General features: G+C 37.9%; 1 protein-coding gene across 1 annotated transcript in view; it reads left to right on the top strand.

The window, feature by feature from the left end:
* The window catches only part of CEP135 (centrosomal protein 135), an 80607-nt gene that overhangs the window by 40851 nt on the left and 21906 nt on the right, over positions 1 to 17850 (top strand). Inside the window, exons 16-20 of the mRNA XM_017849286.1 lie at positions 312 to 463; positions 7699 to 7814; positions 7888 to 8042; positions 16345 to 16400; positions 17425 to 17593. Of these exons, the coding sequence (XP_017704775.1) occupies positions 312 to 463; positions 7699 to 7814; positions 7888 to 8042; positions 16345 to 16400; positions 17425 to 17593 (648 nt within the window). The remainder of the gene's footprint in view (positions 1 to 311; positions 464 to 7698; positions 7815 to 7887; positions 8043 to 16344; positions 16401 to 17424; positions 17594 to 17850) is intronic.

Here is a 17850-nt window from a genome sequence, read left to right as displayed (position 1 = left end):
CTGGAGTGCAGTGGCCAGATCTCAGCTCACTGCAAGCTCCGCCTCCCGGGTTCACGCCATTCTCCTGCCTCAGCCTCCCGAGTAGCTGGGACTACAGGCGCCGCCACCTCGCCCGGCTAGTTTTTTGTATTTTTAGTAGAGACGGGGTTTCACCGTGTTAGCCAGGGTGGTCTACGATCTCCTGACCTCGTGATCCACCAAAATAAATCTGTTCTTAGTTTTCTTCCAGAAATATTATTAAAGAGTGCCTAAGAAAAATATAATTAACATATTAAGATGTATACCTATTATTTTTTTAATTTAAATTATAGCTTGAAAGCGAAAAATATGAATTAAAGTCTAAAGTATTAATAATGAAAGAAACAATAGAGTCGTTAGAGAACAAATTAAAAGTCCAAGCTCAAAAATTTAGCCATGTGGCTGGTGACTCATCTCATCAGAAAACAGAGGTGAACTCACTTAGGTAAGTTTATTCAAAATTTTCTAATTTCATTTCTAGGAACGTGTTTGTGGTTATGTAAGGTTTATAACCATAGCATTTTGCACTGGGCCTTTGAGCAGTAGTTTTAGAAGTTGGCTTTGCAGCAGACTCACCTGGGAGCTTTTGAAAAGTATGAATTTAAGGGGCTGATTTTGGGAGGTTCTAATTCACTGAGAATCTACTCGGGTAGGTTTTGGGTATCTGTGTTTTTTAAAAGAAATTTCACAGATTATTATGATTGCAGGCAAAGTTTTTCAACCTCCTTCCTTTTGAAATCCTATTAAATACTTCGGATCATTTGTATTCCATAGTGTAAGATCACTGGAGATTACAGAATTGTTTACTACCTATGCCATTTTCTTTCTCTTTCTTGCCTGTTTCAGTGAAATGTAAAGTCGGAAAATTTATCTCCTATTTTTAGCCTTTTCTGACTTAGAAACAGAAATTTTTAAGTAGGAAGGTAAGACATATGAATAATAATCCTTTTAGAAAGCTAACTCTGGTGGAAATATGGGAACATGGATTTCAAGTCTTAGAGATTGATGGCAAAAAAAGGAGACCAAGGATCTGGACTGAAGCAGTGGTAATGAACTCAGAGAACAGAGACCAAATTTAAGAAACACTTTTTACATAAAATCAAAAGGTTTAGATGACTAATATGGGGCTGAGAAATACAATAAGTAGAACATTTACCTTAGCATACTGGGTTGTTTGTTAGTCATTAATTAATTTAGAATACAGAAGACTCAAGGAAACAAAAGGCAAACAAAGCTTTTTTTCTGGTCAGAGTAGCTGCAATAACTAAAAAGATACTGAAGGTCGGAAAAAGGGGAACACTCTGGAGAATCTGAGGAAACACCTCTCTCTAAATTACATTTGCAGTCAGAATCAGGAAAAGATTTTCACATGTCAACAAGACATTACATCTGTGAAACAGTCATGAAACAGTGACAACTTGAGATCAGAAAGGATATAGTAATGACACTTTTAAAAAAAGATTTAACAAATTAAAACTGAGAAGTTAGTGAATGGCATTGGATATTGCAGAAAACTGAGTTGGTGAAATAGAAAAAACAAACTCATGAAAGTCACCCAGAACTCTAAAGAACAAAAATAAATGATGAGAAAAAAGACACAGATCCAATATACAAAAAACTAGGAATCACAGAAGTATATAGTAAACAGAGCAAATATGAGAATCAAAAGAATTAGGAAAAGTCTGAGACTATAGTTCATAAGGGTTCTCTGATTATCTAATGACTTAATGAAATAAGACCAAGAACTGGGTGCGTCTAGTTAATTAAGGAATACTATATTAGTGACTCATAAAGAGCATCTCCAGTTTTGCTCTTTTGCTTCTCTGATGATAGTTTTGATAGGTCAGACCTCAGGAAGAACTAAAGTAGATACTGCTTTTTTCTTTGCTTTTTTCTGTAAGAGGAGAGCTGAATGGATCAGTATGTCCTCTGGCTCATGTCTGGATTCAGCTCCGAAGTACAGATAACATGGTATATTCTTGTCATCCAGAATTTTACTTTTCACTTTTGTGTCCAGCTGACTGGATCTAGCATTTCATCCATTTTGTTTTTCCTTGAGGTTATAGCTGAAACACCTCTTTTCCTCACAGGAGGCTTTTTCCAGTCTTAGAAGGCAGAGCTCTCAGTGCCCTCTCTTGGATAACCTAGCCTATAGCTCCTTTGGAGTTTTACTTCTTGTACTAATACTAATATCCTTTTCTCTCATGAGCTCAATCTGCCTCTTCCCTCACCTAGGAGTAATTCAGTCCCTGGGCCATAGTGAGAATTTTTGTCTACCTTTCTACCAGGTTGCCTTGTATAACCTGGGGATATGACATTATTTCATAACTTTGTTTTGCTGTAACAGAAAAATATAACTTGTCTTGTCTCTTAGGAAAGTGTATCAATCGTATTCTCCATATCAGTGAGTATTGGTAGAACCATGAGTTGAAATGATTGAATCCAAGTCCAAAGCAAAACCAAATACAAACCATCATACCCAGCACTCTTGGGAAGTAAAACCACATTATCCAAACCTTTTGCCACTTTCAATATGATTAATAGAGCTCTTGCTACCCCTCTGATCACATTATGTTCTCTTTTCCTTGACATGAAGACATTGTAGAAGCTGAGAGTCAGGGCCAGGCATGGTGGCTCATGCCTATAATTTCAACACTTTGGGATTATAGTTTCAACACTTGGGAGGCCAAGATGGGAGGATCACTTGAGCCCAGGAATTCAAGAGCAGCCTGGGCAATGTGGTAAAACCTTATCTCTGTAAAAAATACAAAAGTCAGCCAGGCATGGTAGCATGTGCCTATATTCCCAGCTACCTGAGAGGCTGAGGTAGGAGGATTGCTTGAGCCTAGGAGTTCAAGGCTACAGTGAGCTGTGCTCATGCCACTATATTCCATCCTGGGTGACAGAGTGAGACTGTCTCAGATAAATAAGGCATATGTTCCTTTCCATCCCCCTGAGATACCCATCTTCTTTTTCCCTTCCTGTGTCAGGCCTTTTCCACCAAATTTTATTACCAACAAACAGGCTTTTCTATATCAAGCATAATCATCTTTTTTTTTTTTTTTTTTTTTTTTTTTTTTTTTTTTGAGACAAAGTCTTGCTCTGTCACCCAGGCTGGAGCGCAGTGGCACGATCTTGGCTCACTGCAACCTCCACCTCCCGGGTTCAAGCAATTCTCCTGCCTCAGCCTTCCGAGTAGCTGGGATTACAGGTGCCTGCCACCATGCCTGGCTAATCTTTGTGTTTTTAGTAGAGACAAGGTTTCACCATGTTGGCCAGGCTGGTCTCAAACACCTGACCTCAGGTGATCCACCCGCCTCAGCCTCCCGAAGTGCTGGGATTACAGGCGTGAGCCACCACGTCCGGCCTAAGCATAGTTTAATTGTCCAAATAGAGAATCTTTTGTCTAGTTTCTTTTGTCTGTTTTCAGAGCGCATAATATAAAATCTCACTTTTTAACCACATTTTAAAGTTAAATTACTGTCATCTCCCTTTAATTGCACCATTTAATGAGATCTGGCATTTTATACCCTAGATCAAAGCTACAGAATGCTGTAAAGGAACTTTTGTCTACCCAGGAAGGATAGTCTCCCGGAGCATGCTAGCCAGTCTTTAGAGCTGAGGTCAACAGTCTTTTTTTTTTTTTTTGTAAATAGACAAGAGTCAGTATTTTAGACCAAGCTTATCCAACCCACCGTATTTTGTTGTTGTCTCTTTTGTTTTGTTTTAGGCTTTCAGCAGCCTGAAGCCATGGTTTTTAGTCTGTCTCTAGTGATAAGCAAAACAGGGATGAGGAAGAGACTTTACTGGCCCAACCAGAAACAGAACCTAAGAACCTGTGACTGTTATTATCTCGCTTGGACACCCTGTTAGACTGTGTGGGCTATATAGTTTATGTCACACCTGCTTAACACTGTCCTTGTAGCTTGAAAGTAGCCCTAGACAATATATAAAACAAAGTAGTGTGGTTGTATTCTGATACTTTATTATGGACACTGAAATTTGGATTTCATATAATTTTCATATGTCGCTAAATAATAATTTTCTGTTGAAAATTTTTTTTAGTCATTTAAACATGTAAAAATCATTAATACCACTCAGGCCTTGCGGAAATTGGCATCCGGCTGTAGTTTGTCAACCCCTGCTCAAGGAAAAATTGTTTCCAGCCCAGTTAGACAACTCACTTTTCTCAGTCAACCCCCTAGTAAACATCCTTAAGCCTCACAACTGCCAGCTATGAGGCTCTACACAATGAGAATCCTGCAGCTGAAAATACTGTCAGACTGTTCTCAGTTCACCTTAGTCTTTATCTGCGTTTGTTCAAAACCAGAGGGTATACTCTTATCTAGGATCAAATAGATGCTGTAGCAGATTTTCCTGGAAATGACCCATAAACTCTAGCCCGTATATATTAGTTGTTTTACTAGGATTTCTTTAGCTGTATTCAGAATACCAAATGTAACTAGTCTCCCATGAGCAGTATTTATTTGTTAAGGTAATTTATAACCATTTTATTTTATTTTACTTATTTTGAGACAGGGTCTCATTCTGGCAGGCTGGAGTGTAGTGACACAATCATGGTTCACTGAAACCTTGACCTCCTGGCTCAAGCAGTCCTCCCATCTCAGCCTCCTGAGTAGCTGGGACTATAGGCATGCACCACTACACTCAGCTAAGTTTTAAAAATTTCTGTGGAGACAGGATCTCACAATGTTGCCCAGGCTGTTCTTGAACTCCTGGGCTCAAGAGAACCATTTTAGATAAGGGAAAGAAGACTCATAAGTTACTTGGGATTCTTAAGAACTGTCTTCTGGGCATTCCTAACATTTTTTTTCTACCAGGAAAGAAAGAGGAACCAGAGCCCTGAGTGAGGATAGCTGAGTTTGTGGATCTAGAATTGAAAGGGTCAAGGGATCTAGGGCCACCAGTTACAACCATCATCCCCATGAAGAAATCTAAAAGAAAATCCATGCCTAATTTCTTTTCCCTCTCTGACTGATCAAGAGATGGTACTTACTCATCTTTCTTAGTGGTGGGCTATAACCATAGACTACTGGGAGAAATCTAAAATAAAAACAGGGGTACCACATCAGTCTCTCTCTCTCTCTTTTTTTTTTCTAATAGGTCGTTAAAATTCCAAACCTACCTTAGATGGTGCTTTAGCTCCATTTTAGAACTTGAACACTTCTTAGGAACAGAGGATCCTTTAAGATGCTGTCTTTGTTTAAAATTTACTGCATCATGATGGAAATAATTACTTTTGTCCCCTAAAATGAGATCATGCATAGCTCTGTGTAATATAATATAACTGAGGAATTTGAAGCTCAAAGAGATGGACCTCTACCCAGTCACATCTGCTAAGTGGAGAGCCAGAACTTAAGTTCATTTTTATTGCTTCACTCTCTGGTAAGAAGTTGTTACTTCCCTTTGCTATGTTTATAGCATTTTCGAAGCTAAGAAACTGGTTCATTTTTCCTAACTTGATTCTCAAAATTTCCTTTCCAAACACCATTATGAACAGCTAATAACGGCAGTCACTCAACTCTTCTTTGCTGTGACTTTTACACCTCAACTGTTTCGTTAAGAGAACCTTTATCTTAGCAAAACTTTGGTCAGAAAAGTTAAAGTCAAGGTCTGGTATCGAGTCTCGTCTTCTTTTCTTTCTACACTAGAATATAAAAAAACAAAGCTATTTTTAGGACTCACCCAAGGGCTTCCTTTATATGTATGTATATCAAGATGTGATCCTGCCTTTGTCAACCCCACTTTCATTAGAAAGTCACCCCGCTTTATGAAGTTAGATATAAAGCAGTCTTTACATTTCTACCTGGAATTTCAAGCACTGCCAACTGCTCAGTGTCCTTCATTAGGGATTCTGCGGGCCGTTCTGTTTTTGAAAGGACTCCATATAGCTTCCTGGCAGGCATTTTCTCTTTCACATAGAGGATGTTGGCCTTCCTATATTCTGCAAATAAGGCATTACGATATAGTAGAAGAATATCATTATAGTGTTAGAGTAGCCTTAATTTGCATCTTTTCTTTGCCATTACTTGCTTGGTGACCTTGGACAAGTTTTTCGTTGTTTGTATTAAATTGGGATAATAGTTCTAATTATGGAACCGTCCTAATTATGGTACTGTTCTAGGAATAAATGAGCTAATATGTACAAATTACCACTCTCTGTTGTTATATCCCATGGAACAGCAGTTCTAGCTTTTAGGAATAGCTTGAATACAGTGCAGTCACCTGAACCTGAACCTCACACATAATTTTAGGAAGATTGCTTGAAACTAGTGTCTTTCTAATTTGGTTTGGTTTAGTTTTGCAAGTCTAAATAAATCAATCCCAACTTGACTCTCCTCCCTACCTCTTGATCATCATTCACTTGCTGTTAGAATAGTCAGGGTCGTGTGTTTTGAATACCTTTCAGAATACCTCAATACTGCCAAGTAAAACTTCTTCATTTCTATAAAGATGTCCCATCTTATTAGTGGTTTTGGAATTCAGACCTTTCCTTTAGGCGATTCTAAGCTAAGCTCTCCTCAGTATCTTTTTCCATGTCTTATTCCTCAAAGGAAACCTAAAAGGAATCCATGGAAATTCCTGATAAATACTCTGAGATGAGAGCCATGTCTTTTCAGCAAGGCAGGGTTGTGAAGTCCCAGATCAGGGCTAAAAGTGTTCTGAAGACTGCATGACATGAAAGCGATTTTTTACTGTTAAACCTTCCAGGAACAGTACTTCTGAAAAATAATCCTACTGATCAGTAACAGATTTCTCTGAAACCATCTTTATTGTTAACCATGTAGGCCTCTGTGCATCCTTTCTTTTGCTCCCTGAACGAAGTCTTTAATCTTAAATCCCCATTGTACTGTGGTAAATGCCTACTTTCCCTGCTTTCTGTGACTCCATTTGACTACCCAGCCAAAAAGTCAGAATAAGAAGCAATATTAAAAGCTTACAGTTCAGGGCTGGGAATGGTGGCTTATGCCTGTAATCCCAGCACTTTGGGAGACCGAGGCAGATGGATTGCTTGAGCTTAGGAGTTTGAGACCAGCTTGGGCAACACGGTAAAACCCCATCTCTACTAAAAATAGAAAAATTAGATAGGTCTGGTGGTCCACATCTGTAGTCCCAGCCTCTAGGGATGCTGAGGTAGGAGGATCACCTGAGCCCAGGAGGCGGAGGTTGCAGTGAGCTGAGATCTTACCACTGCACTCCAGCCTGTGTGTCAGAGGGAGACCCTGTCTCAAACAAACAAAAAAAAAGAACTCACTTGTTGGGATGGTTAGAATTTATGGATAGTGCTTTGAAATGCCAGGTCATACTGTAAGAACAGGATTTTTCCTTTGCCTCCATTATTAGAAAAAGATTTAAAGGAAAAGGGGTTAACATTAGGAAACTAAGAAGAGCTTTAAAACTACCAAGAAGCTTCTAGAAAAGAACACACAATTAATTTGATTTTATATTATATTATTTTAGGAAGATGGAACCATTTTAGAGAATAGTGCACAGCTAGAAATAATATATAATGCCATAGATTATACTGGAAGAGCTTTAAAATAAAAAATAACAAAACTTTAAAATAAGACATCAAAATATTTTAAGAAATCTCATTTTTTAAAAGTGTTTCTATGAGAGAGAAAGAATACCATTTGTTTTTGTCTGTTGATTCTTTAGGATAGTAAATGAGCAGCTACAGCGGTCAGTTGATGACTATCAGCACCGACTTTCCATTAAAAGAGGTGAACTTGAATCAGCCCAAGCACAAATTAAAATACTGGAGGAAAAAATAGGTAAATGTTTTAAAATTTTGTTTCTGCTAATCCTAATATACTTTATCTAACAAACATTTCTTTTCATTTGTAGATGAATTAAACCTTAAGATGACTTCACAGGATGAGGAGGCTCATGTAATGAAAAAGACCATTGGTGTTATTGATAAAGAAAAAGACTTTCTCCAGGAGACTGTAGATGAGAAGACAGAAAAGATTGCAAATTTGCAAGAAAACCTAGCTAATAAAGTATGAGATCATTTAATATAATTTTCCAGCATCCAAACAGAACAGATTTTTTTTTGTTTTTGAGATGGGATCTCACTCTGTTGCCCAGGCTGGAGTGCAGTGGCATGATCACAGCTCACTGCAGCCTCTACCTCTTGGACTCAAGGAATCCTCCCACCTCAGCAATTGGAATTACAGGCATGGGCCACTACCCCTAGCCCAAAAAGATTATTGTATTTTCATATATGCATTTCTTTTTTTAAAGGTTTATTTACTTTTGGCAGGATATAGTGGCTCACACCTGTAATCTCAGCACTTTGGGAGGCTGAGGCGGGAGGATTGCTTGAGCTCAGGAGTTCAAGACAAGCCTGGGCCACATGGTGAGGCCCCATCTTTGCCAAAAATAAAAAAAAAAATAGCTAGGCGTGATAGTGTGCACCTGTGGTCCCAGTTGCTCAGGAAGCTGAGGTGGGAGGATCACTTGGGCCCAAGGGCAGAGATTGCACTGAGCTGAGATCATGCCACTGCATTCCAGCCTGGGTGACAGAGCAAGACTCTGCCTCTAAATGAATGAATGAATGAATAAATAAATAAATAGTTTATATACTTTTATTGGTACATATGAGATGTACATATTTTTGGGTTACATGTGATAATTTGAGACATTCATATAATCAAGTCAGGGTAATTGGGATATTTATCACTTTATTTTTTTCTTTATGCTAGGAATGTGTGAATTATTCTCTTTTAGCTGTTTTGGAATGTGCGCTGGATTAGTGTTAACTAGAGTCACCCTACTGATATATCTCGAACACCAGGTCTTACTTCTAAGTGTATATTTGTGCCCATTAATCAACCTCTCTTCACGCCTCCTCCCTTATCCTTTTACTGGTCTTTGGTAACCACCAGTCTACTCTCTGCCTTTATGAGATCCACTTTTTATCACCCACATATGGGTGAGAACAAACAATATTTGTGTTTCTGTGCTTGACATGGTTCACTTAACATCATGACCTCCAGGTCCTTCCATGTTGCTGCAAATGACAGCATTTCATTCATTTTCATGGCTGAATAGTATTTCCTGTTTATATATTCCGGGGGGGCAGATATTTCTTCGATATATTGATTTCCTCTCTTTCAGATATTTACTCAGTAATGGAATTGCAGGATCATATGGTAGTTCTATTTTTAGTTTTTTGAGGAACCTTCGTACACTGTTTTCCATAGTGGCTGTACTAATTTGCATTCCCACCAACAGTGTACAAGAGTTCCTGTTTCTCCACATCCTTGCCAGCATCTGTTATTCCCCATCTTTTTTGATAAAAGGCATTCTAACTGGGGTGAGATGATATCTCATTGTGGTTTTAATTTGCATTTCTCTGATAATTAGTCATGTTGAGCATTTTTTCACATGCTTTTTGGCCATCTGTATATTTTCTTTTGAGAACTGTCTATGAAAGTCTTTGTTGCCCATTTTAAAATTGGATTATTTGGGTTTTTTTGCTGTGGAGTTGTTTGAGCTCCTTGTATATTCTGGTTATTAATCCCTTGTCAGATGGATAGTTTGCAGATATTTTCTCCCATTCTGTAGGTTGTCTCTTCACTTTGTTAATTGTTTCCATTGCTATGCAGAAGCTTTTTGCCTTAATGTAATCCCATTTGTCTATTTTTACTTTTGTTGCCTGTGCTTTTAAAGTCTTACACAAACAGTATTTGTCCACACCAATGTCCTGGAGCATTTCCCCAACATTTTCTTCTAGTAGTTCCATAGTTTCAGGTCATAGATTCGAGTCTTTAATCCACTTTGATTTGAGTGTTGTATGTGGTGAGAGATAGGGGTCCAGTTTCATTATTCTGTATGTGGTTATCCAGTTTTCCCAGCACCACTTATTGAAAAGACTGCCCTTTCGCCATTGTATGTTCTTGGCATCTTGTTGAAAATGAGTTGGCTTTAAATGTGTGCATTTATATCTGGGTCCCCTATTATGTTCTGTTGGTCTGTGTGTCTTGTTTTTATGCCAGTACCATGCTGATTGGATAGCTGTATAGTATATTTTGAAGTCAGTTAGTGTGATCTCCAGCTTTATTTTTTTGCTCAGGATTGCTTTGGCTATTTGGGGTCTTTCGTGGTTCCAATTTATTTGAGGATTTTTTTTTTTTTCTGTATCTGTGAGGAATATTGATTGTGTTCTAATAGGGATTACATTGAATCTGTAAATTGTTTTGGGTGTTGTTATCATTTTAACAGCATTAATTCCGTCAATCCGTGAGTATGGAATATCCTTCCATTTTTTTATGGCCTCTTCTATTTCTTTCATCAGTGTTTTGTAGTTTTCCTTGTATAGCTCTTTCATATATTTGGTTAAATTGATTTCTAGGTGTTTTCTATTCTTTGCAGCTATTGTAAATGGAATTGTTTTCTTGATTTCTTTTCAGATTGCTGTTGGAGTATAAAATGCTGTTGATTTTGTAATCTTGATTTTGTGTTGTGCAACTTTACTGAATTTTCTTATCAGTTCCAATAGTTTTTTAGTGGAGTGTTAAGGTTTTTCTAAATACAAGATCATGTAGTCTACATACAAGGCTAATTTGACTTCTTCTTTTCAATTTGGTTGCCCTTTTTTTCTTCCTCTTGACTATTTGCCCTGGCCAGGATTTCTAGGATTATGTTGAATAAAAATGTGGAAGTGGGCATCCTTGGCTTGTTCCAGATCTTATAGGAGAGGCTTTCAAGTTTTCCCCATTCAATATTATGTTGACTCTAGGGTTTGTCATATATGGCCTTTGTTATTTTGAGGTATTTTTTTTTGTACCCTTTGTTGGGGGTTTTTACAATAAAGGGTTGTTGCAACTTATTGGATGCTTTTTCAGCATCTATTGAAATGATTTATATGGCTTCTGTTCTTCTGTTAATGTATCACATTTATTGATTGTGCATGTTGAACCATCCTTGCATCCTTGGGATGAATCCCACTTGATTATGGTGAATGATCTTTTGATTTATTTAAAAGTATTGTTGAATTTAGTTTGCTAGTATTTTGTTGAGGATTTTTGCACCTATGTGCATCAGTGATATTGGCCTGTAGTTTTCTTTTTTTGTTGTGTCTTTGTCTGGTTTTGGTATCAGGATAACGCTGGCCTTGTAGAATGAATTTGGAAGTATTCCACCCTCTTCAATTTTCTTGAAGAGTTTGAGCAGGAGTTGGTATTAGTTCTTCTTTAGATGTTCGGTAGAGTTCAGCAGTAAAGCCATTAGGTCCTGGACTTTTCTTTTGTGGAAGACTTCTTATTACAGCTTCTATCTTATTACTTGTTATTGGTTTGTTGAAGTTTTCTGTTTCTTCATGGTTCAAACTTGGTAGCTTGTAAGTGTCCAGGAATTTATCCATTTCTTCTAGGTTTTCCAGTTTGTTCGCATGTGATTGTAATTGTCTTTCATGATTCCTTGTATTTCTATGGTCACAGTTATGTCCCCTTTTTTGTTTCTGATTTTATTTATTGGGTCTTGTCTCTTTTTTTCTTAGTCAGCCTTAAAGGTTTGTTGATTTTTGTTTATCTTTTTAAAAAACCAACTTTTCATTTCATTGATCTTTTGTATTTTCTTTTTCTTTTTTTCTGAGATGGAGTCTCGCTCTGTCACCCGGGCTGGAGTGCAGTGGCGCAATCTCTGCTCACTGCACTCTCCGCCTCCCGGGTTCATGCCATTCTCCTGCCTCAGCCTCCCGAGTAACTGGAACTACAGGAGCCCACGACCACGCCTGTCTTAATTTCTTTTTGTATTTTTAGTAGAGATGGAGTCTCACCATGTTAGCCAGGATGGTCACAATCTCCTGACCTCGTGATCCGTCCACCTCGGCCTCCCAAAGTGCCGGGATTACAGGCATGAGCCACTGTGCCCAGCAGATCTTTTATATTTGCATCTCAATTTCCTTCATTTTTGCTCTGATCTTTATTCTTTCTGACCTTCTACTAATTTGGAGTTTGGTTTGTTCCCTGCTTTTCTAGTTCCTTTCTAGTTTTTGGTTGACATATATCACCACTAGTTTGTTTGGTTTGTTCCTGCTTTTCTAGTTCCTTTCTAGTTTCTGGTTGATGTATATCATCACTAGTTTGTTTATTTGAAGTCTTTCTAGTTGAGGTACATCATCACTAGGTTGTTTATTTGAAGTCTTGTTTTTTTTTGTTGGATTTTTTTTTTGTTTTTTTTTTTTTTTGAGACAGGGTCTCACTATTGCCCAGGCGAGTGCAGTAGCAAGTTCATGGCTCAGTGCAGCCTTGACCTTTCAGACACAAGCAATCCTCCTACCTCAGCCTCCCAATTAGCTTGTGATACAGCTGTGTGCCACCATGCCCAGCTAATTTTTAATTTTTTTGTAGAGATGGTGTCTTACCATGTTTCCGAGGCTGGTCTCCAACTCCTAGGCTCAAGCAGTCCTCTGGCTAAGCCTCCCCAAGTGCTGGGATTACAGGCATGAGCCACCATGCTCAGCCTCAACTTTTTTGATACAGACATTTATTGCTATAAACTTCCCTCTTAGCTCGTTTTTGCGGTATTTCATAGATTTTGGTACATTATATTTCCCTTTTCATTTGTTTCAATAATTTTTTAATTTCCTTTTTCATTTCTTCATTGACCCATTGGTCATTTGAGAGCAACTGTTGTTTAATTTTGATGTGTTTGTGTAGTTTCCAGTGTTTCTCTTATTGATTTCTAGTTTTATTCGTTTTGTTCAGAAAAGAGACTTGATATGCTTTCTACTTTCTTGAATTTGTTGAAACTTGTTTTGTGGCATGAACTATGGTCTATTCTGTGGAACGTTCCATGTGCTGATAAAAAGAATTTATTCTGTAGCAGTTGGGTGAAATATTCTGCAAATGTCAGTTGGGCATATTTGTCTAGTGTACAGATTAACTCCATTGTTTCTTTGTTGATTTTATGTCAACATGATCAACAAGAGTTTTATAACTCTTCTCTTTCTTCACTTATTGTCATCCTTTGTGGTTAAGTGATTTTCTCTGGTAGTATGTTTTAATTAATTGCTTTTTATAGCTTTTTACACTGTGGTTACCATGAAGCTTACAAAACATATCTTATAACAAGTTATTTTAAAGAACTGACAACTTATCTTAGATTACACACTCACAATTAAAACAAAGAAGGCCAGGCATGTTGGCTCACACCTTAATCCGGACACTTTGGGAGACCAAGATGGGAAGATTGCTTGAGGCCACAAGTTTAACACTAGCATGGGCAACATAATGAGACCCCATCTCTACCAAAATAAAAACATTGGCTGGGCATGGTGGCACCTGTAGTCCTAGATATTCAGGAGCCTGAGGCAGGAGGATCACTTGAGCCCAGGATTTTAAGACTGTAGTGATCTATGATCACACCATTGCACTTCAAGTCTGGGTGACAGAACAAGACCCAGTCTCTAAAAAACAAACAACGAACAAAAACACAAAACAAAAAACCCACAAAGAAATAACTAAAAAAAATTCTACACTTTATCTCCCTCGCATTTTGACCTGTGGTTGTCTTAATTTACAGATTTGTGTATTGCCTGTCTCTTAACAGCTTGCTGTAGCTATTTTTTTTGATAGATTAGTTTTTTAGGCTTCAGACTAGAATTATAAGTGGATTGTATACCACAACTACAGTATTAGAGTATTCTGGGATTGTCTCTGTATTTAATTTTACCAGTGGGTTTTATACCTTTAAATGTTTTCTTTTTGCACATTAGTTTTTTTCTTTCAAATTGAAGAACTCCCTTAGCATTTCTTTTAAGATGTGCCTGTTCGTGGTGAATTCTCTTAGCCTGTGTTTATCTGGTCAGGACTTTATTGAAGGGCACTTTTACTGGATAACATATTCTTGTATGGCAGTTTTTTTCTTTTAGCGCTTTGAAAATGATAGTCTGCTTCCTCTTGGCTGTATGGTTTCTTTTGAGAAGTCTGTTTCTAGATGAATTGGAGTTCCTTTATGTATTATTTGCTTTTCTCTTCCTGCTTTTAGGATCCTATCTTTGTCCTTGACCTTGGAGAGTTTATTATATGTTTGGGGCAGTCTTTTTTGGGTTGATTCTCTTTTGTGTTCTCTGACCTTCCTACACCAGGAAATTTGTCTTTCTCAAGTTTTGGAAAGTGTTCTGTTATTTCTTTGAGTAAGCTTTCTACCCCTTGATCTTGCTAAACTCCCTCTTGAACACCAGTAATCCTTTGGTTTTGTATTTTTCTCTGTCTTGTAGGCAATTTTTGTTCCTTTTTATTCTTTTGTTGTTGTTCTCCTTTCACTGCGTAATTTCAATAGCTTGTCTTCAAGCTCACTGATTCTTGCCTTTGCTTGATCCATTCTCCTGTTGAGATCCTCCAGTGAATTTTTCACTTCAGGAAATGTATTTCTCAATTCTAAGTTTTGTTTGCCATTTTTTATTATTTCAATCTCTTGGTTAAATTTCTCTGATAAGAGCCAAGTATAGTGGTGTGGACCTGTGGTTCCAACTACCTGGGAGGCTGAGGCAGAAGGATCCCTTGAGCCTAGGTGGTTGAGTCTGCAGTGAGCCGTGATTACACCACTGCACTCCAAACACTCCAGCCTGGTCAACAGAATGAGACCTGTCTCAAAAAAATATATATTAAAAATTTTTTTCTGATAAATTTCTGAATTTGCTGTGTTATCCTAGAGATCACTGAATTTCCTTGATACCTCAATTTTTAATTTTTGGCCAGAGAGCTCAGGTGTCATTGTCTTGTCAGTATCAATCACTGGTTCCTTGCTTTGTCCATTTGAAGAGTTCATGGTTCCCTGTTGCTGTTGTTTCTTGTGGATGTATGTCTGTGTCTTTGAAGGATTATTTACTCCAGTCTTCTCTGTCTGGCTTGTTTTTTTGTTGTTGTTTTTGTTTGTGTTTTTTGAGACAGAGTCTTGCTCTGTCAGCTAGAGTGCAGTGGCATGATCTCAACTCACTGTCACCTCTGTCTCCCAAGTTCAAGCTATTCTCCTGCCTCAGCCTCCCAAGTAGCTGGAATTACAGGCATGTAACACCACACCTGGCTAATTTTTGTATTTTTAGTAGAGATGGCATTTCACCATGTTGGCCAGGCTGGTCTCAAACACCTGATCTCAGGTGATCCACCTGCCTCAGCCTCCCAAAGTACTGGGATTACAGGCCCAAACCACCACACCCAGCCTGGCTTGTTTTGGTTTTCATTGGTTATGTTTGCTTAGAGATTCTTCAAACTTTATTGAGTTTCTTATACTTTCTTTCATAGGTTGCTGCCTCCTTTTTGTCACTAGATGGTGGCTAAAGCCCAAGTTTGCCTTGGCTTTAGTGAATGCTCAGACTCCTGCCTATCTGGGATGGGGGAGGTCCCAAAGGGGATGTCCCAGCAGTGTCAAAGGGCTGGCTAAGGGTTTGTGCCCAGGGGACCTGTGGAATGTACCTCCTATAGCATGGTGTTACTGAACTACCACTCTGATTTGCTGTCTTTGGCCGAGTAACAGAGAAGAGTTTCCAGGGATGAGGAGGTAGTCCTACCTCCCCGCTTTGTCTCTGGGTGTCTTCAGGGACAGGTCTCCCTTCTGGTGTCCATGATGTTTCCTGTGTGTTGAGGCATGGAACAGGTCTCCTGCCAAATTACGCAAGATAGTAGAAAAGCTGGTTGTCCACCTCAATCTCACTTTTTCCAGTGTAGAAACCATGAATTAGAGGAGATTTTCCATGTACTTGGTGCCAGGCAGATTGAGGGAAGGGACATCACAGATGTGCAAATTTGATTCTGTCACTGTGTGCTCAGAGGTTTTTTACGTCTCTGTGGCCCAGGAACTGACTTGTCCTTGTATTTGAGTCCTGGGATAGTGCTGATGATAATGTTAACATTGTATATTTATTTTTGGTTTTCTTTGTGAGGAATGAAGTCAGCTTGTGACTACACCACCATCTTAGAACCAGAAGTTTCCCAAATATGCAATTATTATTGGCCATGTAGAAGTTTCTAAGACCCAGGACCATGTTTTCTAATGTTTAAATATCATTTTTTTCAAATAATGTTAATCTTCAAAATGTAATTTTATCTATTTGTAGAATGTGATTTTATCAGATCTCATTAAAGCAAACTCAAGAAAACTGTTCAAGGGTAGGTCAAAACACGCCAGTATGTGAAGTACGATTGGGACATGGAGATATGTTCACTTGGAGCTTTGTTTTAGGCATACTTTATATAATTGAGCTGCATATTTGAACTATGTGAATATGACAAGTTATATAAATTTAGCTAAAGACATTTTGGTTTAAAATCTTACACATTTTTGTAATTTCTATAGGAGAAAACTGTTGCTCAAATGAAGCTAATGATCTCAGAGTGTGAATCAGCTGTGAAGTAAGTCATTAATGAAATTACATCCAGCTTTTTAGGAGATTTTAAGTGAATACAGCTTTATCTATTCAGTAGCAATGTAGCAATAGAAGAATTTCCCTTTCAATTTCCCCATTTTTGTCAATGGTAGCATCATTTTCTCAGTCTCCAGCTTGAAAATATGTTATCCTCTTTAACCTCTCCTTTTCTGTCATCCACATATAAACACTTACGTCTTATTAACTATTCTCCTATATACCTACTTGTTCCTTATTTTTGCTGTAATTATGCCACTTGGAGCCTAATCATTAAAACTTAAATTACTTAGTAGCCAATCTTGAATTTATTCTCCATCTAAACCTATCTTGAGCGCTGTCACAAAATTTTACGTTTTATGTCTAGTCTCTCCAGACAGATTGTAAGCCACTTCAAGAAAAAAATTGCTTATTATATTTATTTTACATACCCTTAACATTTTATATAATAGTGGGGATATAGACATTTAATAAATATTTGCCAATTCAATCTATGCTTTACTTTTTGTTTGTTTTTGAGACAAGGTCTCACTCTGTTGCCCAGGCTGGAGTGTAGTGGCATGATCTCCACTCATGGCAACCTCGGCCTCCCCAGGCTCAGGTGATCCTCCCACCTCAGCCTTCTGAGTAGTTGAGACTACAGGCATGTGCCCCCACGCTCAGCTAATTTAAAAAACTTTTTTTGTAGAAACGGGGTCTCCCTATATTGCCCAGGCTGGTCTCGAACTCTTGGGCTCAAGCTATTCAACTTTTAACACTTGAAAGTTTTCTGTGTTTACTTGACTGTTGGATTAATACCTTTATTTTTTTTTTACTTCATTTGCATGTAATTATTGGTAGAGCTCTAAAAGGTCTGTTCTACCTAATTAATAGGTATCTTAATGCAGCAGTTATAATTTCTTATAATCACAGTATATTTGTATTCTAAGTATACTTGGACTATAAGTTTTCTTTTAAATGAACTACAGTTTTTAAAAGTTTTCTTTATTATTTTCACATCACTCATTTAACAGCCAGCTAAAAGAAACATTAGTTAATCGAGATCGTGAGATAAACAGCCTCCGGCGCCAGCTTGATGCAGCTCACAAAGAACTCGATGAAGTAGGAAGATCTAGAGAAATTGCTTTTAAGGAAAACAGAAGATTGCAAGATGACCTGGCTACGATGGCAAGAGAAAACCAAGTATGAACACAATGCATAAATTTTGATAGTTTTATAGTATCCATTGTTTGCTAAATATTAAAGCTCTAAATTTTTTTTCTAAAATTTAATGACATAAAAATAAGTGACATAAATAATTCATTAAGGACAATGGTGTTTATCAGGGTATGAAAAAATGTAGCTTAGGCTAGGCACAGTGACTCACACCTGTAATCTTAGCACTTTTGGAGGCTAAGGTGGGTGGATCACTTGAGATCAGGAGTTTGAGACCAGTCTGG

This window comes from Rhinopithecus bieti, unplaced genomic scaffold, assembly GCF_001698545.2.
Source record: "Rhinopithecus bieti isolate Rb0 unplaced genomic scaffold, ASM169854v2 scaffold_31527, whole genome shotgun sequence".
In the NCBI taxonomy this organism is placed as follows: domain Eukaryota; kingdom Metazoa; phylum Chordata; class Mammalia; order Primates; family Cercopithecidae; genus Rhinopithecus; species Rhinopithecus bieti.
The sequence above is the reverse complement of the archived record's forward strand: the minus strand, read 5'-3'. Positions and strand labels throughout refer to the sequence as shown.